The sequence below is a fragment of the Sinohyriopsis cumingii genome, chromosome 17, assembly GCF_028554795.1.
Source record: "Sinohyriopsis cumingii isolate HCF-2022 chromosome 17, ASM2855479v2, whole genome shotgun sequence".
Taxonomy (NCBI): domain Eukaryota; kingdom Metazoa; phylum Mollusca; class Bivalvia; order Unionida; family Unionidae; genus Sinohyriopsis; species Sinohyriopsis cumingii.
In genome coordinates this window covers 1,562,974-1,588,116 of record NC_142977.1, presented here as the reverse complement: position 1 = coordinate 1,588,116, position 25,143 = coordinate 1,562,974, and the positions used below count along the sequence as shown (strand labels likewise).

The 25,143-nt window shown below is 34.7% G+C and overlaps 1 protein-coding gene across 1 annotated transcript in view; it reads left to right on the top strand.

Moving 5' to 3' along the window:
- The window catches only part of LOC149777643 (scavenger receptor cysteine-rich domain-containing protein DMBT1-like), a 162,965-nt gene that overhangs the window by 73,715 nt on the left and 64,107 nt on the right, over positions 1-25,143 (top strand). The window contains exons 18-27 of the mRNA XM_089938703.1: positions 1,661-1,820; positions 4,581-4,753; positions 5,703-5,859; positions 6,451-6,620; positions 7,654-7,813; positions 8,245-8,408; positions 10,119-10,275; positions 15,078-15,250; positions 19,110-19,266; positions 23,520-23,689. Coding sequence (XP_089794829.1) covers positions 1,661-1,820; positions 4,581-4,753; positions 5,703-5,859; positions 6,451-6,620; positions 7,654-7,813; positions 8,245-8,408; positions 10,119-10,275; positions 15,078-15,250; positions 19,110-19,266; positions 23,520-23,689 — 1,641 coding nt within the window. The remainder of the gene's footprint in view (positions 1-1,660; positions 1,821-4,580; positions 4,754-5,702; positions 5,860-6,450; positions 6,621-7,653; positions 7,814-8,244; positions 8,409-10,118; positions 10,276-15,077; positions 15,251-19,109; positions 19,267-23,519; positions 23,690-25,143) is intronic.

Here is a 25,143-nt window from a genome sequence, read left to right as displayed (position 1 = left end):
AGCATCAAGTATGGGGGATATTGTAATACCATCTGTATATCCATCTATCTGTTGCTTACTATATCTCTTGAACCATTGGGTGGTAATTTGCAATACATATCTCTTGAGCCATTGGTTGGTAATTTACAAAACCATATATCCTGAACCTTTGGGTGGTAATTTATAAAAAAAAACTCTTGAACCATTGGGTGGTAATTTACAAAACCATATATCTTGAACCATTGAGTGGTAATTTACAATACATATCTCTTGAGCCGTTGGTTGGTAATTTACAAAACCATATATCCTGAACCTTTGGGTGGTAATTTATTAAACATATCTCTTGAACCATTGAGTGGTAATTTACAAATTCATATCTCCTGAACCATTGGGTGGTAATTTACAAAATTATTTATCTTGAACCATTGGGCAGCAATTTACAAAACCTATATCTTGAACCAATGAGTGGTAGTTTACATAAACATACCTCTTGAACAAATGGGTGATAATTTACAAAATATCTCTGGAACCAATCGGTGGTAATTTACAAAACATCTCTTGACTCATTGGTTAGTAATTCACAAAACATATCTCTTGAACTATTGGCTGGTAATTTACAAAACATCTCTTGAACCATTCGGTGGTAATTTACAAAACATCTCTTGAACCAGTGGGTGGTAGTTTACACAACATATCTTTTCAACCATTGGGTGGTAATTTACACAACCATATATCTTGAAGCATTGGGTGGTAATTTATGAAACATCTCTTGAACCAATCGGTAGTAATTTACAAAACATGTCTCTTGAACCAATGAGTGGTAATTTACAAAACATCTCTTGAACCATGGGGTAGTAATTTGTAAAACATGTCTCTGGAACCAGTGGGTGGTAATTTACAAAATATCTCTTGAACCATTGGGTAGTAATTTACAAAACATATCTCTTGAACTATTGGGTAATAATTTACAAAACATGTCTCTTGAACCAATGGGTGGTAATTTACATAACATATCTTAAGCCATTGGGTAGTATTTTACAAAACATATCTCTTAAACCATTGGGTGGCAGTTTACAAAACATCTCTTGAACCAAATGATGGTAATTTACAAAAAACTCTCTTGAACCAATGGGTGGTAATTTACAAAACATCTCTTGAACCATTGGGTAGTATCGAGCAGGTACCTTTGCGATTCACCATTACTAATTACTTTATAGTATTTATGAGGAGTTTGTTTATTCACAATTACTAATTACTTTAGGGTATTTATGATGACTTTGTGATTCACCATTACTAATTACTTCATAGTATTTATGTGGACTTTGTGATTCACCATTACTAATTACTTTAGGGTATTTATGATGACTTTGTGATTCACCATTACTAATTACTTTAGGGTATTTATGAGGACTTTGTGATTCACCATTACTAATTACTTTAGGGTATTTATGTGGACTTTGTGATTCACCATTACTAATTACTTTAGGGTATTTATGAGGACTTTGTGACTCACCATTACTAATTACTTCATAGTATTTATGTGGACTTTGTGATTCACCATTACTAATTACTTTAGAATATAAGGATAGTATCTCAGCAGGTACCTTTTCGATTCACCCCAACTAATAGCTCTAAAGTAATGGGATAGTATGAAGAAGGTAATATGTTATCATTCATTCAGTTGCACCAACAACAAACATACAGTACCGTTTGGCTGGGGGACCATCAAGCAGTGAAGGACGCCTGGAGATATATTATGCTGGACAGTGGGGAACAGTGTGTGATGACAGCTTCAATAATTATGCGGCAGAGCTGGTTTGTCAAGCTCTGAACATTCCTCAGTAAGCTGACTTTTTCTAGCAAAAACAAAATTGTTTAAATTGTTTGAAGCCCTTTATTTTAGATGTACATTGAATGCAAAATACATTGTCCAAACTTGCTCTAAATAGCTTTTGTTTTTAATCCTTGAATGTGGTGGCAGGAAAAGACTTCTTAGAGTAGTTTCACTTAGATGAGATCATTTCATTTGTATTTTGTAAGGCATAATGCAAAAATATGATTCTTAAAATAAAGAATGATGGGACTTATTCATTGTGGATTTTAATATAAAAAATGATGTGTCTTATTCATTGTGGATTTTAATATAAAGAATTATGGGACTTATTCATTGTGGATTTTAATGTAAACAATGATGGGACTTATTCATTGTGGATTTTAATATAAAGAATGATGGGACTTATTCATTGTGGATTTTAATATAAACAATGATTGGACTTATTCATTGTGGATTTTAATATAAAAAATGATGTGTCTTATTCATTGTGGATTTTAATATAAAAAATGATGAGACTTATTCATTGTGGATTTTAATATAAAGAATGATAGGACTTATTCATTGTGGATTTTAATATAAAGAATGATGCGACTTATTCATTGTGGATTTTAATGTAAAAAATGATGGGACTTACTCATTGTGGATTTTAATATAAAAAATGATGGGACTTATTCATTGTGGATTTTAAAATAAAGAATGATGGAACTTATTCATTGTGGATTTTAATGTAAAAAATGATGGGACTTATTCATTGTGGATTTTAATATAAAAAATGATGGGACTTATTCATTGTGGATTTTAAAATAAAGAATGATGGGACTTATTCATTGTGGATTTTAATATAAAAAATGATGTCTTATTCTTATTTGGATTTTAATATAAAAAATAATGTGTCTTATTCATTGTGGATAATGACTTTTTCCTAAAAACGGCATTATAATTACTGTGTTTGTAAGATTAATTTGATGTCACAATTTATGTAGCATGCATTGCATTTCACACAAGTCAAAACAATACAAAGTATCTGGCACACCATTTTCAGACCCATCTCTGCTGCAGACTCAGTGCAACCCAAACTTGATTAGGTATACATATCCCATGTCCTGGATCTATCTAGATCACCAGTTGAGGCTCCATTGCCGCAGACTCATTTCAGCCCAAACTTGATTAGGTGAATACATGTCCCATGTCCTGGATCTATCTAGATCACAGTTGAGGCTCCATTGCAACCCATTATAAGCTCTTACAATTTTCCTTACTCAGTGACCTGATACACATATCCAACAGAGAAAGACCAATGTACCATCATTTTATCTCCTTTCCTACCTTCTTGCACCAGAAAATGACACTGTACTCATGCTTCCTTTTTAAATGTACTGGCAGGAGGAAGACTTTATAAATGCATCATAGACAAGGTCAGTGAATATGATTCACAACACATTTACACCTGGATTCAGCTTTTAACACAAACGAGAGTGTAGCCTGAGATTTAAAAAAGAAAAAGTCTGGTCTACAAATCGCTTAAAAAAATATTCTTGCCTTGATTTGTAGAAAGAAAGAACTAATGATATCAGTTATATTAATTGAAAAATATCAATTATCCCAGTTTGAATGAAATACAAGACCTAGCCTCCCTCCAATTATATGGCTTGACCATTTCACCCCTGTGATGCATGCTTTCATATTCCCATTTGTTAGTCTTCTCAGTAATTCATGAGGCTTGCATTAAGGTTTCCTGCCATAAGGACCACATTCACACCCATATCCACATTGTATTTTGTTGTTGTTGTTGTTGTAGGGTTTAGCGCCATTTTTCAGCACATGATAGGCTATGCATGGCGGCCAGTATTAATGGTGGAGGAAGAACCTGGGAAAACCCCGGAAATAACCACCGACCCTCGAGAAGCTACTGGCAAGCTTTCTGACATACCCACATTGGCTGAATCCACGACTCGAACCCACACAGACAGGTGAGATGGCAGTGATCAGTAACGGAGAGCACTTAAAACCATTCGGCCACTCGGGGGCCCCCATGTTTTTTGTTGCTTTGTATATATTTCTCTTGGGTTCAGATGCCACTACTTCTAGTGTGTAATGTAGTGAATAAGTTACAGTTAGTTCTGATTAGTGGTTATTGTTTTACTCAAGGCTTGAACAAACAATACCCACCAATCAGAATTGAATGCAACATATTTCACTGCATGACACATCATAAGTGTTCAGTACAAGCCAACATAATGTGATTCAGCAGTGAAACTTCATGTAAAAGTGGTAATAATTAATCAGTAAAGTACTTGAATCATACAAGGGTAGTAAATCTGGAACATCTTTTCATTATTGTATGTTATCAGCAGCTGATCTTAATGAATGAATAAAATAATCAACATGGAATCGGTGAGGGGAATGGCAGATTTCAAACCATACAAGTTAGTCACCTTGTGTTTGCTAATTTGTGCAAGACGTGTTTTCACTAATTTTACTTTGATACTGACATAAATAAATGTGTGTGCTTGCCACTTCAGTCTCAGATGAATTCTCAGTTTAAAGAGTAAAAGGTAAATGATTTATAATTATTCATTATTGCTGAAAGTAAAACATTATTTACAGGTTAAGTAGAATTTTGAATCAATTCACCTCCCGTATCGATATGAGTATCCATGTAGAAAAAATATTGATATATTGATATATCAATTAAATGTTTCACCTTTACCAGTAAGTGATGTAAAGTTCTTGATTTTTCAAAATTTATTCACTGTAATATTTACAGCATTCGGTCAGGAGCAGTACCAAATGGTAAATATGGACAAGGCTCGGGTCCAATCTGGTTGGATGATGTCAATTGCCTTGGAAATGAGACCTCTATTTTAAACTGTGCTCATTCCGCTTTTGGCACCAATGACTGTGACCACACTGAAGATGTAGGCGTAATCTGTGACTCAAGTATGTACATAAGAGATTAAAGTGTCTTGTAACTAAACTCTCTTCAGTTGTAGGACCTCAAGAAAAAAGATTCTGAATTCAGACATTTGACAAAAGATCAGAAAGTGGTTCTGTCTGTAACACTGTTTTTGGAGCCATGAAATTATGCCATAATATGGCCAAGACCAGAATATACTATGATACATTACGTGGAAAACTAGAATTCAACTAATAGGATGGGAATCATGTCAAGGAGCATGTCATTGTTGGGGACTGTGTAATAATGAGGTGAAATGTTGGGGACTGTGTTATAATGAGGTAAAATGTTGGGGACTGTGTTATAATGAGGTGAAATGTTGGGGACTGTTATAATGAGGTGAAATGTTGGGGACTGTTATAATGAGGTGAAATGTTGGGGACAGTGTTGTAATGAGGTGAAATGTTGGGGACTGTTATAATGAGGTGAAATGTTTGGGACTGTGTTATAATGAGGTGAAATGTTGGGGACATTGTTATAATGAGGTGCTTTACATTGAGCACAACTCTACTTGTAAGAGTCTCTTGTGCAATTTCATTTGGAGTTGTAACAAAGGGATTGTTACAATGTGATGTTTTATTGTTGTACTATAACGTTTTGCCTCGGAACAAGTAGGGATCTGATCTACATGGAGTGGTTAAAAGTTAGATATTTGTGTAATTTATCATTTGTCTCCCACTGTGTTACCATGCAGATCTGATTTCAGGCCATTTCAGAACCTTTTTAAAAATAATCTGATCAAATTTTCATATGGTCATGGCAATACTTCACATTTTTTCTAACTATTTTACTTAGACTTTTTAAACTGCATGTCTGTAGTGGCACATAAATATGGTACTAAGACAATTATAGTTTTGTATATTCTTTGATCTGATGCCATGAGTCTAACAAGACTACCAAGTGTATGTTGTACACTGGTGTTCCTACTTTCAGCTCAGTCAACATCACTCCAGATTCGACTTACCAATGGAACATTACCACGTAACGGTCGAGTTGAGGTCTTCTACAGTGGTCAGTGGGGGACCATCTGTGATGATGGCTTTGGAGTACCTGAGGCCAAAGTTGTTTGTAGAGAAGTGGGATATGCAAAGTGAGTGATTCTAAAATTGTGTCATGAATTTGTCTGTGGAAGAATATTAGTAATGTAGATCTGTAATAGTTGTATTAGTACTGAATTAATTCTTCTTGGCCTCCATCATATCGATATATCCCGATAAGTATTTTCTGCGCATCATAAGTTAAACATGTGTTATTTTAGAAGCTTTCCACCACCAATTTTCATATCTTTTTAAAGTAAAACTGGCCATGCTGATGGAAAGACATAAATATACCAATCAATTTAAGATTTATTAGTGGCATTGCAAGTTCAGTACCCACCCAGGCTAGTCTGGGAGGAGTGGTATTCTTTCATTGGGAAAGCTCCTATTTTCTTGGCATGATATAATGTAATAATGTACTGAAAGTGAAGTTAGAAACCAGGCAAACAAGCAACCAACAAACCAATCAACCAACCAACAAACCAATCGACCAACCAACCAACCAATATCATTAGTGGAAAGTAAATTATTTTGTAAAGTCCATGAATTAATTCCTAATGAAAATTAATCAGCTAATGTCTCTGACACTATAAATTCCACGAGTCTATATTTATAGACTTTTTTTCTGCTATTTTTCATTGCAGTGTGATTGCTGTTCCTTTGACCAATGCATACTATGGGTCTGGCAATGACCAGATTGTGATTGATCAGCTGGATTGTATTGGAAATGAGACAAACATTGGTTTTTGTTCCCGTAAACCCTTTGGTGTCAATGATTGTGACCATTCAGAGGATGCTGGTGTCATGTGTTTACGTATGTATATATCCGTAATGGGTAGGTTATATGTCAGTTACTGGTGGTCGCAATACATTTTTGAATAATTGAATATTCAGATGTACCATTTTTAAATTAACGAATGGAAGATTCCATATTCTTACCTGAAATATCAGCATGTTCTTCATACATAGCAAACTATATGAAATGCAAAACATGATTCCACACTTTAAACCTCATGTTCCTTGTCACAAAATCTGGGCATTTTTGAGGTATGCGAGCTAATAAAAATCTTGGAGTTTTTTGTGTGACTATGGACTATTTAAAATCATGAAGAGTCTTAGGGAATAGATTTTTAGAGAATGTGGGCTTTTAAAAATCTTTTTTTGGAAGGAATATGGGTTATTTAAGATCTTGGATTTTTGGGGGGAATGTTGGCTATGTAAGTCTTTTAATTTTGGGGGCTATTTAAAGTCTTGGAGTTTTGGGGGCTATTTAAGATCTTGGAGTCTTGGAGAGAATGTAGGCTGTTTAAAATCATGACGTTTTGGTGGCTATTTAAGAACTTGGAGTTTTGAGGTCTATTTAAAATCCTGGAGTTTTGGGAGCCATTTAAAATATTGTTGTTTTCAAGGGAGTGTGGGCTGCCTAAAAACTGTTGGCAGTATGTTTCAAGTATTATATTTTTTCATTTACCATATTTTGTTTTTATACATTTTATTGGCCTTATACATTTTACAGAATGTTAAAATCTTTATCTTTTATTATGTATTACTTATATTTATTAAGTACGGTTTATGTTCCAAAAGTTTTTGTGCAATTCTTCATTTTTACATTTGAAAACTTTACATTTACTTGGCACTTTATTGCCATTTTTGTACCAAGCTGTTGAACCCTTATACATATGTACCTACATAAGTATGTATATACATACATATTTACCTTATGTATGTACATACATACATACATACAAATACACACACACACACACACACACACATGCATACATACATACATATATACATACATACATACTTTTTTCAAACATTTTCTAAATTCATGTTTAATTCAGAGCCTGGTCCAGTTGCTGCTGTATCAGTCAGATTGGTTGCCGGACTGAGTCGATCACAGGGTCGTGTGCAAGTCATGTATAACCAGGTGTGGGGCTCGATATGTGATGACTCATGGGATAACAGAGATGCTGCGGTGGTGTGCCGAATGCTTGGCTATACGTAAGTTGTCATGACAGATGGATGGACATGGGTTTAATTTTGAATTGTTGATATTTGTCTACGTGTGACAAAGGTTGTGAATTGATAACTAATTTTTAATATTTATTACTATAATGACATGTTACATACTTATTACATGCCTCCTCTTTTATTTTTAACTATAAAGTGTGCATGGAATTAAAAGCAAATTGGACATCAAAGAATATCAACACATGATCATAAGTGAAAACACATAAATGGGTGTGTGTGACATAAATACAGATTGAATATCCATATCAATTGTACAAGATTAAATGCATATGTGATACAATATAAATGGTGTCTTGTAATAATTTTTTCTACTGATGTATCCACAGTGCCCTTTTAGAATGCCAACTTCCTTGCTAAATGTTCTTCCTCTCTTCATGACCCCATCTGTTTACTTGTTCTAGTGGAGGTAGGGCCATTACTGGGATTGGTACCGGGCGAGGGCCAATATGGATGGATGATGTTGAGTGTACTGGGTCCGAGTCAAATATTGCAAACTGTCCGTTTAAGGGATGGGGTGAACATGATTGTGACCATACTGAAGATGCTGGTGTCTACTGTAATGACAGTAAGTTTTTTCCCCAAGCAGTTACTGTACTATGTTTCCAGTGTCTGATTGTTATACGATTTCTCCCTCCCTTTTTAAATAATTTTAAAAGCAGTGATTCCCTTTCTTATGGGACCATCCTGTTTGCACTCAGTTGGTAGAGCACTGGACTTGTAACCCTAGGATTGCTGGTTTGATACCTGCCTATACCAGCCTAAATTCAATTCTCTACATGTATCCTTGGCTGTTAGTTCCCATTTCCATTGTATAATGTATCCTTGGCTATTAGTTCCCATTTCCATCACGTAATGTATCCTTCTCTATTAGCTCCCATTTCTATTGCATAATGTATCCTTGGCTATTAGTTCCCATTTCCATTGCATAATGTATTCAAGAATGTGTTTAAAGTGCCTTTAAAAATCAACCATACAACATTCTTTCTGCATTCCAGATTTCGTTTAAGTATTATAAATTTTCATTAAAAGTTCAGTTTTCCAAGTTTTAGTTGATCAAATTTATCTTCTTGGGGGAGAATATTTTCAGTATGTTTTTGAAATGAGGATATAAACAGTACTTTAGCACACAGATTTACAATGGAAATACCTCTGTTTTCATTGTAATATTGTACTATAAACAGTACAATAGCACACAGATTGACGATAGAAACACCTCTGTTTTCAATGTAATATTGTACTATAAGCTGTACTACAACACACATATTTGCAATGGAAATGCCTCTGTCTTCATTGTAACATTGTGTATAATAGATAGACTGGTTTTCACAAAGCAGTGTATCAACCAAAAATGCATAGTGCAGTCTACAGTGAACAAATAAGCAAATAATGCATGTAAAAGAAATCATTTTGGTGGCTTTATTTTACAAAATCAGAAAATGTTAAGTGCAGTATTCATCAGATAATAATGTTTCTAGTCACTTTCTCTGTTCTAGCAAATGATACACAGTCCAGTACCTTTATAGCTTTTAATAAGCTAAATCACATTACCATTTAGTCTTTAATCTGTTCACGTGACTATATTTCCTTCTATTTTCATCATTTTAACTGTCCTTTTTGACTGTACAAGTCATAGACCATAGTCCTTATTATTGCCAGACATCCATCATCCATTATCTGTTCACACGCTAGCACAGATCGTCATCATTTGTCCACCCACAATCACATGTCCACACTGTAGCACAGATCGTCATCATCTGTCCACCCACTAGCAGTTTGTTATCTCTGCTTCTCCAAATCTACTCGGAAGATTGCCATGTAACTCTGCACACACATTCATCCCAAGGTCTAGTTGGCCCTACGTGTAAATGGTGACACTAAAACATCCATTATGGCTACCACAGTAGCCATCATCAAAATTTTGTTATTGTTATTCATCCTGAATTACAACATCATTATAGTAAGACCAACACCTGAAGAAAGCCAACCAAAATTTTTCTCACTTGCATAACATATATAAACTTTAATTCAAGTGGGTACATAACTGAAATTTCTGTACCTTGTTATTTGCATGATGATACAGAAACATTGAAACTTGAACTCATTTTAAAATATAGCATTCATTATCAGTTGGTACATGAGTAAATTATCATATTTCAAATGACTTTTTTACAAAATGCTTGGAAGGAAATTATTTTAGTTGAGTATATACCATAGTTGAGAAGTTTTATGAAAGTGGGCCTTCTTGCCGCTAAAATAAAAATAATACTTCTTTCAGCATCTGTGATAACCTACCAGGCTCGGCTATCTAATGGTCCAAGTAGTATGGAGGGACGACTGGAGCTCCTATATAATGGACAGTGGGGGACAGTCTGTGACGACAACTTCAATAATGCTGATGCTTCTGTTGTATGCCGTATGCTGGGATTCTCAACGTATGATATTATGGGTGGTTAATTGTGTTGTATGCCGTATGCTGGGATTCTCAATGTATGATATTATGGATGGTTAATTGTGTTGTATGCCGTATGCTGGGATTCTCAACATATGATATTATCCATAGTTAATTGTGTTGTATGCCGTATGCTGGGATTCTCAACGTATGATATTATGGATGGTTAATTGTGTTGTATGCCGTATGCTGGGATTATCAACGTATGATATTATCCATGGTTAATTGTGTTGTATGCCGTATGCTGGGATTCTCAACGTATGATATTATCCATGCTTAATTGTGTTGTATGCCGTATGCTGGGATTCTCAGTGTATGATATTATCCATGGTTAATTCTGTTCTATGCCCTATGCTGGGATTCTCAACGTATGATATTATGGATGGTTAATTGTGTTGTATGCCGTATGCTGGGATTCTCAACGTATGATATTATCCATGGTTAATTGTGTTGTATGCCATATGCTGGGATTCTCAATGTATGATATTATGGATGGTTAATTGTGTTGTATGCCGTATGCTGGGATTCTCAACATATGATATTATCCATAGTTAATTGTGTTGTATGCCGTATGCTGGGATTCTCAGCGTATGATATTATGGATGGTTAATTGTGTTGTATGCCGTATGCTGGGATTATCAACGTATGATATTATCCATGGTTAATTGTGTTGTATGCCGTATGCTGGGATTCTCAACGTATGATATTATCCATGGTTAATTGTGTTGTATGCCGTATGCTGGGATTCTCAATGTATGATGTTATCCATGGTTAATTCTGTTCTATGCCCTATGCTGGGGTTCTCAACGTATGATATTATGGATGGTTAATTGTGTTGTATGCCGTATGCTGGGATTCTCAACGTATGATATTATCCATGGTTAATTGTGTTGTATGCCGTATGCTGGGATTCTCAATGTATGATATTATGGATGGTTAATTGTGTTGTATGCCGTATGCTGGGATTCTCAACGTAAGATATTATCCATGGTTAATTGTGTTGTATGCCATATGCTGGGATTCTCAACGTATGATATTATGGATGGTTAATTGTGTTGTATGCCGTATGCTGGGATTCTCAACATATGATATTATGGATGGTTAATTGTGTTGTATGCCGTATGCTGGGATTCTCAACATATGATATTATGGATGGTTAATTGTGTTGTATGCTGTATGCTGGGATTCTCAACGTAAGATATTATCCATGGTTAATTGTGTTGTATGCCGTATGCTGGGATTCTCAATGTATGATATTATGGATGGTTAATTGTGTTGTATGCCGTATGCTGGGATTCTCAACGTAAGATATTATCCATGGTTAATTGTGTTGTATGCCATATGCTGGGATTCTCAACGTATGATATTATGGATGGTTAATTGTGTTGTATGCCGTATGCTGGGATTCTCAACATATGATATTATGGATGGTGAATTGTGTTGTATGCCGTATGCTGGGATTCTCAACATATGATATTATGGATCGTTAATTGTGTTCTTTAAAGCAGAGACCAGATATTTTGTAGTGTAAATGTAAAGAATCAAACTGAAAATTATTTTTTATTTTTTAAATTAGTGATCTTTTTCAGTGAGTGGGGATACTTTAAATTAGAACTTATCAATTTACAAAAATAACCTGTATCCAATTTTCATGTAAGTTATATCATTTTGAGAAAAATTTAGAAGCATTATGAACATTCAAAATTAAAAACAGTAATTTAAAATAAAAAACAGATTAAGAAAAGGTCCCAATTTAATGCTGTTCAGTTATGAAACTAAAAGAAGTACAAAATCTATACAAGACCAAAAGTTTTAATTCCCAAATTACTGGATATTTCTTTTGCACTGATTTTTCCAAAGAATTTTTTCTGAATGCTGGACCTTGTGTCAAAGTTTGAATACTGTGAATCAGAAATTTTGTGTGGAACCAATTTTTATGGATTTTGTAAAAATGGCAATGAAGTACCAAAAGCCATGAATTTAAAGTTCCATCGATGTGGAAAGAGTAGAACCTCTCCGCATTTCATTACTATAAAGACCCAACAATGTGGAGAGAGTGGAATCCCTTCTAACTGCATTAGTTGTAAGACCCATTTATGTGAAAACAATGTAAAGTCTCCCCCTAATTCATGCATTAAAGATGCAATAATGTGGAAACAGTATAACCACCTCCATGATTGATGAATTTAAACACCCAACAATGTGGAAACAGTATAATGACCTCCATGATCTATGAATTTAAACACTCAACTACATGGAAACAGTATAAACAATGCAAAAACAGTATAATGACTGCCATGATTGATGAATGTAAACAACCAACAATGTTGAAACAGTATAATGACCTCAATGATCTATGAATTTAAACACCCAACAGTGTGATCTCACTCCAGTCCTTAAATTTAAAGACCCTACACTGTGGAAACAGTGTAACCCCACCCAAATCCATGAATTTAAAAACCAAACATTGTGGAAACCATGTGATTCCTATGTAAATCATGAATTTGAAAACCCAACATTGTGGAAACAATGGAACTCCTCCCTAGTCATAAACTGAACAGCCAGAAAGAGTGGAAACAATGGAAGTCCTCTGCAATTCAAGTACGGAAAAAATGTTAGTTTCAGCATGGTTGAGATAAGGGAGCCTCTTTGGCTAACATTTTTTAGCATGGTGAGATAGGAGAGCCTCTTTGGCTAACGTGTTTAAGCAGGGTGAGATATGGTTATCTCGTTTAGCTTCATATAGTAACCTAATTTTGGATAACCTCCTGGTAAGCCTCTTTTTAGCTTACCTGTTGAATCGTGGTAAGATATAGTTATCTCTTTTGGCTAACCTGTTTAAGCATGGGGAAATATAGTGGTCACTTTTTGGCTAACCTGTTTAAGCATGGGAAAATATAGTGGTCACTTTTTGGCTAACCTGTTTAAGCATGGGAAAATATAGTGGTCACTTTTTGGCTAACCTGTTTAAGCATGGGGAAATATAGTGGTCACTTTTTGGCTAACCTGTTTAAGCATGGGAAAATATAGTAGTCACTTTTTGGCTAACCTGTTTAAGCATGGGGAAATATAATGGTCACTTTTTGGCTAACCTGTTTAAGCATGGGAAAATATAGTGGTCACTTTTTGGCTAACCTGTTTAAGCATGGGGAAATATAGTGGTCACTTTTTGACTAACCTGTTTAAGCATGGGAAAATATAGTGGTCACTTTTTGGCTAACCTGTTTAAGCATGGGGAAATGTAGTGGTCACTTCTTGACTAACCTGTTTAAGCATGATGATATATAGTAGCCTCTTTTTAACTTACCTGTTTAAAAATGGTGAGATAGAGTCTGTGTCAGCATTGTTGTTAAAGATCTATGTTAAAACTGTTGAAGTCAGAAACTAGTTGTACTGACAAGCATTTGGTTGCAGGTAAGACAACAGCTTCTGTAGAACATGTTTGCAAAATCTGAAAAGGTGAAAAAGTTTCCACATCATCATCATCATCATCATCATCATCATCATCACAATTGTCATAAAGACACCAAATTTTTTTCCTCTTTCAAAAGCACTTTAAACTTCCTGATCCTTTGATAATTGTTGATGCATGTTAAACTTTGAATGACATGCAGTAATGTGGATGGATGCCCTACATTGAATGGCATTAAGTAATGTGGATGGATGTCCTACATTGAATGGCATTAAGTAATGTGGATGGATGTCCTACATTGAATGGCATGCAATAATGTGGATGGATGTCCTACATTGAATGGCATTAAGTAATGTGGATGGATGTCCTACATTGAATGGCATGCAATAATAGGGATGGATATCCTACATTGAATGGCATGTAGTAATGTGGATGGATGTCCTACATTGAATGAAATGTATTAATGTGGATGGGTATCCTACATTGAATGGCATGTAGTAATGTGGATGGATGTCCTACATTGAATGGCATGCAATAATGGGGATGGGTGTCCTACATTGAATGAAATGTATTAATGTGGATGGATGTCCTACATTGAATGGCATGCAATAATGTGGATGGATGTCCTACATTGAATGGCATATAGTAATGTGGATGGATGTCCTACATTGAATGGCATGCAATAATGGGGATGGATGTCCTACATTGAATGGCATGTAGTAATGTGGATGGATGTCCTACATTGAATGGCATGTAGTAATGTGGATGGATGTCCTACATTGAATGGCATGCAATAATGGGGATGGGTGTCCTACATTGAATGAAATGTAGTAATGTGGATGGATGTCCTACATTGAATGGCATGCAATAATGGGGATGGATGTCCTACATTGAATGGCATGTAGTAATGTGGATGGATGTCCTACATTGAATGAAATGTAGTAATGTGGATGGATGTCCTACATTGAATGGCATGTAGTAATGTGGATGGATGTCCTACATTGAATGAAATGTATTAATGTGGATGGGTATCCTACATTGAATGGCATGTAGTAATGTGGATGGATGTCCTACATTGAATGGCATGTAGTAATGTGGATGGATGTCCTACATTGAATGGCATGTAGTAATGTGGATGGATGTCCTACATTGAATGGCATGTAGTAATGTGGATGGATGTCCTACATTGAATGGCATGTAGTAATGTGGATGGATGTCCTACATTGAATGGCATGTAGTAATGTGGATGGATGTCCTAAATTGAATGGCATGTAGTAATGTGGATGGATGTCCTACATTGAATGGCATGTAGTAATGTGGATGGATGTCCTACATTGAATGGCATGTAATGATGTTAATTTTATGCAATATAGAGACGGAGCCATGGCAGTAGGTCAAGCTACATATGGACAAGGGACTGGACCAATTCTTCTAGATGAGGTCAGTTGTGTTGGAACAGAGACTAACATTGGACAGTGTCAGAGTAATGGCCTGGCTCTTAGTAACTGTGGTCACAACGAGGATGTTGGAGTACGGTGTAATGCAGGTAAATATCCAGCATAGTAGAGTGTAAATAGGTGTAATACCAACAATAATAATCTGGTTCTTTAGAACTTTAGGCAGAATGAAATCATTTGATTAAAATACATTTTCATGTAAAAGCTGTAGATTTGTTTAGTATCAGAACAACATGTTTACTTTCTTACACTGTAGTGATATTGATGTAAACTACTTCTTAGATAGATATTCATTTATTTAACTTGTGCACAGATTTAATGTGTCACAGTAGCATGCAATCTAGGTATTAAATCAGTTTAAAACAGTGTAGACATGTCTAATGACAAAATAACATTAAGACGTTTGGTCACAATGAGGATTTCAGAGTGTGGTGTAATTCAGTACGATATTCAATGAAGTGCAGTACAAACAGGTCTAATATGAAAGTAACAATGTGGGTGTAATTCAAATAATTATTCAGTTTAGTAGAGTGTAAATAAGTGTAATGTTGGAGTAATAATCTGGGTCTTCATTACTGTTGTCACAAGGAGGATGCAGTTTGTTGTGATTCAGGTAAATAGTGTAGTATTACAGAACAATCAGATCTAATATGAAAGTAACAATGTGGGTGTAATTCAAATAATTATTCAGTATAGTAGAGTGTAAATAAGTGTAATGATGAAGTAATAATCTGGGTCTTCAATAATGTGGTCACAGTCATGATGTCAGAGTATAGTGTAATTCAGTTAAATAGTGTAGTATTATGGTACAAACAGGTCTAATACCACATTAACAGTCATAATTTTTTGTACTATGATGACAATAAGGCTGTCAGAGTATGGTATAATTCAGGTAAATATTCATTGTTCAGTAACAGCCCCCCCCACCGCTTTATATAGCCAGAATCTCTTGGCACCAATGAGCATGTGTTCACAAGTATCACTAAAGAACGACCACTGCTTCAGTGCTTTGAGTGGTTGGCATATTAGTGCAAAACTGTCAAAGAGTTAGAATTCATGTAACCCACATCAGTATTTGGAGAAGCTATGTCTTATGAAAGCCAGACATTCCATTTTTTAAAATATACAGTGAAGTATGCATGTAATGTCAAGATAATATTCAAGTTCTTCAGGAATATGGTTACAGTAAAAATGTAGAAGTACATTACAGTTCAGATAAATATTCAGTTACAATTTGGCTCTTCATAACTGTGACCACAATGAATGTAATTCAGGTGCCAATGTAGCACAGTGTAAACACTTTAATAAATTAATTATTGGGTTCTTTATAACTTAGGTCACAGTATGAACATTTGGGAACACTGCAGTTTGGGTGTAGTATGGTGTAGTTAATTTGTGTTCATCATTGGTGTAGTTAATTTGTGTTCGTCATTGGTGTAGTGTGGTGTAGTTAATTTTTGTTCATCGTTGGTGTAGTTAATTTGTGTTCATCATTGGTGTAGTGTGGCGTAGTTCATTTGTGTTCATCATTGGTGTAGTGTGGTGTAGTTAATTTTTGTTCATCATTGGTGTAGTTAATTTGTGTTCGTCATTGGTGTAGTGTGGTGTGGATAAGTTTAATAGCAAATTTACAGTCTAGCTTTTAATAGAATTGGTCACATTGACAGTATGAGATTACAGTGTAATTCATGTAACACACTAGTGTAGAAGAGTTTAAACACTTTAATAAATTATCTGGTTCTTTATAACTGGTCACAGTAAGAACATCTGGGAACACTGTAATTTGGGTTCATCATTGGTGTAATATGGCATGGAAAAGTTTAATAGAAAAGTTACAGTCTAGCTTTTTATAGAACTAGACACAATGAGAACATGAAATTACATTGCAGTTCAGACATGAAACAGTGTATTATTATGGTGTAAACAGTTTCTAGCTGTTTGTAACTTTGGTCACTGCAAAAACACTGGAGATAAGTGTAGTTCAGATCAATAATCAGTGTACATATTCATGCCAAAGATGGAATTGTTTTCGGAAAAACTGGCCAAAATGAGGAGATGAGATTACAATGTAATTCCAGTGAAAATACCTAGGGTAGTGCTTTGCCCACATGTTTAATTACAAAAGTTACAGTGTTGTTTATTTGAACTGTAGAGACAGTGATAATATAGGAATCCAGTGTAAAACAGGTAAATAGTAATTGTAGTAAAGTGTAAACTGCAACCAGAACAAAGATGTTTGAATCTGATGTAATATTGATTGGTGTAAATTTACATTATGAACATGTGTAATGACCAAATGTGTTAATTTACATTTTGAACCTGTGTAATGATCAAATGTGTAAATTTACATTATGAACATGTGAAATGATCAAATTTGTAAATTTACATTATGAACATGTGTAATGATCAAATGTGTAAATTTACATTATGAACATGTGTAATGATCAAATGTGTAAATTTACATATGAACATGTGTAATGATCAAATGTGTAAATTTACATTATGAACATGTGTAATGATCAAATGTGTAAATTTACATTATAAACATGTGTAATGATCAAATGTGTAAATTTACATATGAACATGTGTAATGATCAAATGTGTAAATTTACATTATGAACATGTGTAATGATCAAATGTGTAAATTTATATTATGAACATGTATAATGATCAAATGTGTAAATTTACATATGAACATGTGTAATGATCAAATGTGTAAATTTACATTATGAACATGTGTAATGATCAAATGTGTAAATTTACATTATAAACATGTGTAATGATCAAATGTGTAAATTTACATATGAACATGTGTAATGATCAAATGTGTAAATTTACATTATGAACATGTGTAATGATCAAATGTGTAAATTTACATTATAAACATGTGTAATGATCAAATGTGTAAATTTGCATATGAACATGTGTAATGATCAAATGTGTAAATTTACATTATGATCATGTGTAATGATCAAATGTGTAAATTTACATTATGAATATGTGTAATGATCAAATGTGTAAATTTACATATGAACATATGTAATGATCAAATGTGTAAATTTACATTATGAACATGTGTAATGATCAAATGTGTAAATTTACATTCTGAACATGTGTAATGATCAAATGTGTAAATTTACATTTGAACTTATGGAAGAAAGCTGTAAATTTGTATTATAAACATATATAATAAAGGTGTAAATTTATGTTATAAACATGTAATAAAGATGTACATTTATATTAAAAACATATGTTATATAGGTGTCAGTTTATGTTATAAACATATGTGTAATAAAGATGTCAATCTATATTATAAACATATGTAATAAGGTGTCAATTTATGTTATAAACATATGTAATAAGGTGTCGATTGATGTTATAAACATATGTAATAAGGTGTTGATTTATGTTCTAAACATATGTAATAAGGTGTCAATTGATGTTATAAACATATGTAATAAGGTGTCAATTTATGTTATAAGCATATGTAATAAGGTGTCAATTTCTGTTATAAGCATATGTAATAAGGTGTCAATTTCTGTTATAAACATATGTAATAAGGTGTCAATTTCATCATAACCTGAGTCATGAGAAGAATATGGGCATTCTGTTTAAACAGTTTTCGTGGACATGAATGCCTTGCCACATCATCACTGTAATGAAAATGGTGATGCTATAGTCCAGATTAATGTAAATAAAATATTTAGTATTTTAAAACCTAAATTAATTAAGGAAATAGATATGTAATGAAGTGTTACACATGAAGGAAAAACAAAGCTAGATTAGAGTCATCATGTATTAATAAAATAGTTCAGTCGTAATTATGTATGAAATTAATAAGTAAAATCCCATTTTTAGTACATGAAACCTCTTGTCTTTTTGTGACTAGGAATTTACAAACAGTAATTATTCAGTATTTCTTTTTATATTGTGGTCTTGTGTTTTCAGGCATTGTTACCAACTTGCAGATCCGCCTCGTTGGGGGTAGTAACACAAATGAAGGTCGTGTAGAGATATTCAGGAATGGAGCATGGGGTACAATCTGTGATGACAACTGGGACAATAATGCTGCCATTGTGATTTGCAGACAGCTCAATAAACCAACGTAAGAAGATTATCTTCAGCTTAATATCATTGTTCCTCCTTTTAGTTGGACTCTGCTGGTCATGGATCAGTAGACCTTAAATGATGGCCTGTCATCTGATGTCCATTCATTAACACAAGATTATTATTGTTAAGCCTTGCCTTTCATTGGTTGTCTGTTCATTAACATGCCTGACCTGTTGTCCATTTATTAACACAGGATTATTATTGTTAAGCCTTGCCTGTCATTGGTTGTTAACATGCCTGACCTGTTGTCCATTTATTAACACAGGATTATTATTGTTAAGCCTTGCCTGTCATTGGTTGTTAACATGCCTGACCTGTTGTCCATTAATTAACACAGGATTATTATTGTTAAGCCTTGCCTGTCATTGGTTGTTAACATGCCTGACCTGTTGTCCATTTATTAACACAGGATTATTATTGTTAAGCCTTGCCTGTCATTAGTTGTTAACATGCCTGACCTGTTGTCCATTTATTAACACAGGATTATTATTGTTAAGCCTTGCCTGTCATTGGTTGTTAACATGCCTGACCTGTTGTCCATTTATTAACACAGGATTATTATTGTTAAGCCTTGCCTGTTATTGGTTGTTAACATGCCTGACCTGTTGTCCATTTATTAACACAGGATTATTATTGTTAAGCCTTGCCTGTCATTGGTTGTCTATTCATTAGCATGCCTGACGTGTTGTCCATTCATTACTACATGATTATTATTGCAATGCCTAATTAAGTACCAGGATGATTGCCATGAAACTTTGCCAACACAAGGTCTAATTAGTCCAAAAGAAAACTGGTGCCCCTCATTGACCATCTTGAAAACATTGTAATCTCCACTTATACTGATCACATCGACATTGGATTTTCATTAAAAGACTTCTTACAATGTTTTGTTGGTCCTAAATTAAAATGTTGCTGATCTGATATCCAGTATGGTCACCATGGTGAACAGCTTGAAAATCTTATCACAACTTCTTCTCTATAGATGGTTGTATCAAAATTGGTTGGCAGTTGGTTAGTATAGGTTTATTTTGTCCAGTATAGTAGGCACTTGGTCAGTATGGATTCATTTTGTCTAGTATATAAGCATTTGGTCAGTATAGGTTTATTTTGTCTAGTATAGTAGGCAGTTGGTCAGTATAGGTTTATTTTGTCTTGTATAGTAGGCACTTGGTCAGTATCGGTTTATTTTGTCTAGTATATAGGCAGTTGGTCAGTATAGGTTTATTTTGTCTAGTATAGTAGGCAGTTGGTCAGTATAGGTTTATTTTGTCTGGCATGTAGGTAGTTGGTCAGTATAGGTTTATTTTGTCTAGTATAGCTAGTATAGTAGGCACTTTGTCAGTATAGGTTTATTTTGTCTAGTATATAGGCAGTATAGGTTTATTTTGTCTAGTATAATAGGCAGTTGGTCAGAATAGATTTATTTTGTCTTGTAGGCAGTTGGCCAGTATAGGTTTATTTTGTCTAGTAAATTAGGCATTTGGTAAGTATTCGTTTATCTGGTCTGATAAAGTAGGCATTTGGTCAGTATAGGTTTATTTTGGTCTGGTAGTGTAGGCAGTTGGTCATAATAGGTTTATTTTGGTCTGATTTGCATAGGCAGTTGGTCATTACAGGTTTATTTTAGTCTGGTAGTGTAGGCATTTTGTCAGTATAGGTTTATTTTGGTCTGGTAGTGTGGGCAGTTGGTCAAAATAGGTTTATTTGGATATGGTAGTTTAGGCATTTGGTCAATATAGGTTTATTTTGATCTATAGTGTAGGCAGTTGGTCAGTATAAGTTTATTTTGGTGAGGTAAAATAGGCAGTTGGTCGTATATGTTTAATTTGGTCTGGTAAAGTATGCTATTGGTCAATATGGGTTTATTTGATATAGTTAAGTAGGCAGTTGTCAAAATAGATTTATTTGGGCTAGTAAAATAGGCAGTTGGTTAATATGGAATTATTTGGTCTAACAGAGTAGGCAATTGGTCAGTATATATTTATTTGTTCTTGTAAATTAGGCATTTGGTGAATATAGGATTATTTGGTCTAGTAATGAAGGTGGTTGGTCAGTATAGCTTTTTTGGTCTAATGATGTCGACATTTGGTCAGTATAAGTTTATTTGGACTAGGAAAATAGACAGTCAGTATAGCTTTTTTGGTCTAATGATGTCGACATTTGGTCAGTATAAGTTTATTTGGACTAGGAAAATAGACAGTCAGTCAATATAGCTTTTTTGGTCTAATGATGTCGACATTTGGTCAGTATAAGTTTATTTGGACTAGGAAAATAGACAGTCAATATAGCTTTTTTGGTCTAATGATGTCGACATTTGGTCAGTATAAGTTTATTTGGACTAGGAAAATAGACAGTCAGTCAATATAGCTTTTTTGGTCTAATGATGTCGACATTTGGTCAGTATAAGTTTATTTGGACTAGGAAAATAGACAGTCAGTCAATATAGCTTTTTTGGTCTAATGATGTCGACATTTGGTCAGTATAAGTTTATTTGGACTAGGAAAATAGACAGTCAGTCAATATAGCTTTTTTGGTCTAATGATGTCGACATTTGGTCAGTATAAGTTTATTTGGACTAGGAAAATAGACAGTCAGTCAATATAGCTTGTTTGGTCTAATGATGTCGACATTTGGTCAGTATAAGTTTATTTGGACTAGGAAAATAGACAGTCAGTCAATATAGCTTTTTTGGTCTAATGATGTCGACATTTGGTCAGTATAAGTTTATTTGGACTAGGAAAATAGACAGTCAGTCAGTATAGCTTTTTTGGTCTAATGATGTCGACATTTGGTCAGTATAAGTTTATTTGGACTAGGAAAATAGACAGTCAGTCAATATAGCTTTTTTGGTCTAATAAAGTAGGCATTTGGTCAGTATAGGATGAAGACCTTTCAAATTAGCACAAAAGATGCTGAAACACAACCAGATATAGTCAGCATTGCTTAAAGTCTGACTTATTCTAAACAAAATGCTCATCAGAAAATTTTAAATATTTTATAGAAAGCATCCTGGCTGTTGTTTATTTTCCATCAAGGATAACTAGAAATGTTTTTGTTCCAGTGTGTATCCCACCAACCACTCATCCCACCATTATTTCATCAACATTGATACTGTCAATTAACCAATCAGAAGTCATCAAAATATTTGGCTCTTAACCCTAATCCTAACACTAACTCTTACCCTGACTTTTGAAAACACTATTTTTGCTCTGATGTACATAAGTAAAAAGAATCTATTATATCCATCAGTTTAATCTGTTATATTCATCAGTTTAATCTATTATATCCCACAGTTTAATCTATTGTATCCATCACTTGAATCTGTTGTATCCATCACTTGAATCTGTTGTATCCATCACTTGAATCTATTGTATCCATCAGTTGAATCTATTATATCCATCAGTTGAATCTATTATATCCATCAGTTTAATCTATTGTATCCATCACTTGAATCTGTTGTATCCATCACTTGAATCTGTTGTATACATCAGTTGAATCTATTATATCCATCAGTTGAATCTATTATATCCATCAGTTTAATCTATTGTATCCATCACTTGAATCTGTTGTATCCATCACTTGAATCTGTTGTATACATCAGTTGAATCTATTATATCCCTCAGTTGAATATATTGTATCCATCACTTAAGTCTATTGTATCCATCAGTTGAATCTGTTATATCCCTCAATTGAATCTATTATATCCCTCAGTTGAATCTATTAGTCCCATGGATCACTGGTTCTTCCCATTGTTTTCCTGGGGGTTTTCTTCCACTAGTTATATACCGCTCCGGTGGCCTAGTGGTTAGAGCGTCCGCCTCGGATGCGGGAGGTCGTGGGTTCAATCACCAGCTGAGTCATACCAGAGACTTAAAAAATGGTACTAACAGCTGCCTCGCTTGGCATTCAGCATTAAGAGGTTAGTGTTAGGACTGGTCGGCCTGGTGTCAGGATAATGTGACTGGGTGGGACATCATGCTACATGTCTGCGGCATGATGCCCCAGTGCTAGACATCACTATAAACTGCCACACTGCAGACATCATAGCAATATGACTGAAAAATTGTTAAAGCTACGTTAAAAATAAAAAATCACATCACATCCACTAGTTATACTGTCCACCATGTGTAGCCTATCATGTGCTGAGAAATCAACAATTACTTGGATCATAGTTTATCTAGACAGTGTCTGTGTCTCTCAGATGGTCAGGATAATCAACATTCTCAAATGGAAATATCTTGTATTTAGATATCAAGCAAGAGCACGGACTGCTTCATTCTTTGGGCATGGTACAGGTCAGATTTGGCTGGATGATGTCACCTGTAATGGGAATGAAACAAGCATTGTAGCCTGTGGACATCGTGATTGGGGATCCAGTAATTGTGACCACTCAGAAGATGCCGGTGTTGTATGTGGAGGTGAGTTTTTACAATATTACTAGTTCAGCTGAATTGTTTTGAGCAGTGATGTATAATTCTAGGTCCCTCTCAGGTCAGAGATGACCACACACACAGACACAGAGTCAACATGATAAAGAATCTCTGATATTCCATGACATCTGTTATCTCCCTGCCAATGTTGTTGGGTTCGATTTGTATTGTGTCTGTTCATGTTTATTTTAATTATATTTTCATTTTCTTGCCTACTCATGAAAATTGGTATGTGGATGCATCCCAAAAAAGTATAACTCAACCATACAAAATAAAAAAGTTATCAAACTGATTTTAAACAGTTTATAAGGAAGTTTTCCTTCTTCACTCACAGACCAATATCTTGACCATATTGCGACCGATGTGATCTAGGTAGGGCCAGATAATGATACCAACTGGATGTAACCAACACTAACACATGAAGGTAATGGGATGTTAGCCTGGAGTCTCTTAAGTTTATGCAAGTTCTATGTCATTGTCCTTTTTAGGCAACATAAATAAAGGACTATTTTTCATAAGTTTTAGTCTTTATGAGCCTATCCTTTAACATTCTGAAGAAGCACTTATGATACTATTGTGTCATGTCTTACCAGCAGGTGGAGAGTAATAGATTGGTGTAGATTTTCTTGTGATAATGTTATGTAGAAAATGTGTAGAGACTATGCATCATCTTGAGGGAAATTGCATGGAGTATGCATTTTCATGTGGGAAGTGTGCATGGAGTATGCATTATCTTGTGGGATGTGTGCAATGAGTATGCATCATCTTGTCGGAAATTGCATGGAGTATGCATTTTCATGTGGGAAGTGTGCATATAGTATGCATCACATTGTGGGAAGTGTGTGTGGAATATGCATCATCTTATGGGAAATATGCATGGTGTATGCATTTTCATGTGGGAAATGTGCATGGAGTATGCATTATCTTGTGGGAATTATGTGTGGAATATGCCTCATCTTATGGGAAATATGCATGGTGTATGCATTTTCATGTGAGAAATATGCATGGAGTATGCATTGTCTTGTGGGAATTGTGCAGGGAGTATCCATTATCTTGTAGGAAAGGTGCATGGATTGTGTATTATTTTGTGAGAAATGTACATTGAGTATGCATTATCTTGAGGGAAGTGTGCATGGAGTGTGCCTCATCTTGTGGTAAATGTGCATTGTGTATGCATCATCTTGTAGGAAAGGTGTAGGGAGTATTTATCATCTTTTTGGAAATGTGTATGTAGTATGCATCATCTCTCAGGAAGAGTGTAGGAAGCAGAGCCAACAAGAAGGGGGGGGTCAGCCGGGGATATATCCCCAGGAGGCTGGGCCCATAAGGGGCCCCTGGGCAGACAATACTTTTTAATTTTATAAAAGAAACATTTTGTTTGAACAAGAATTAGTAGAGGCCGGGATGTTTCTTACCCCAGGGCCAGTGATTGCTCTCTACGG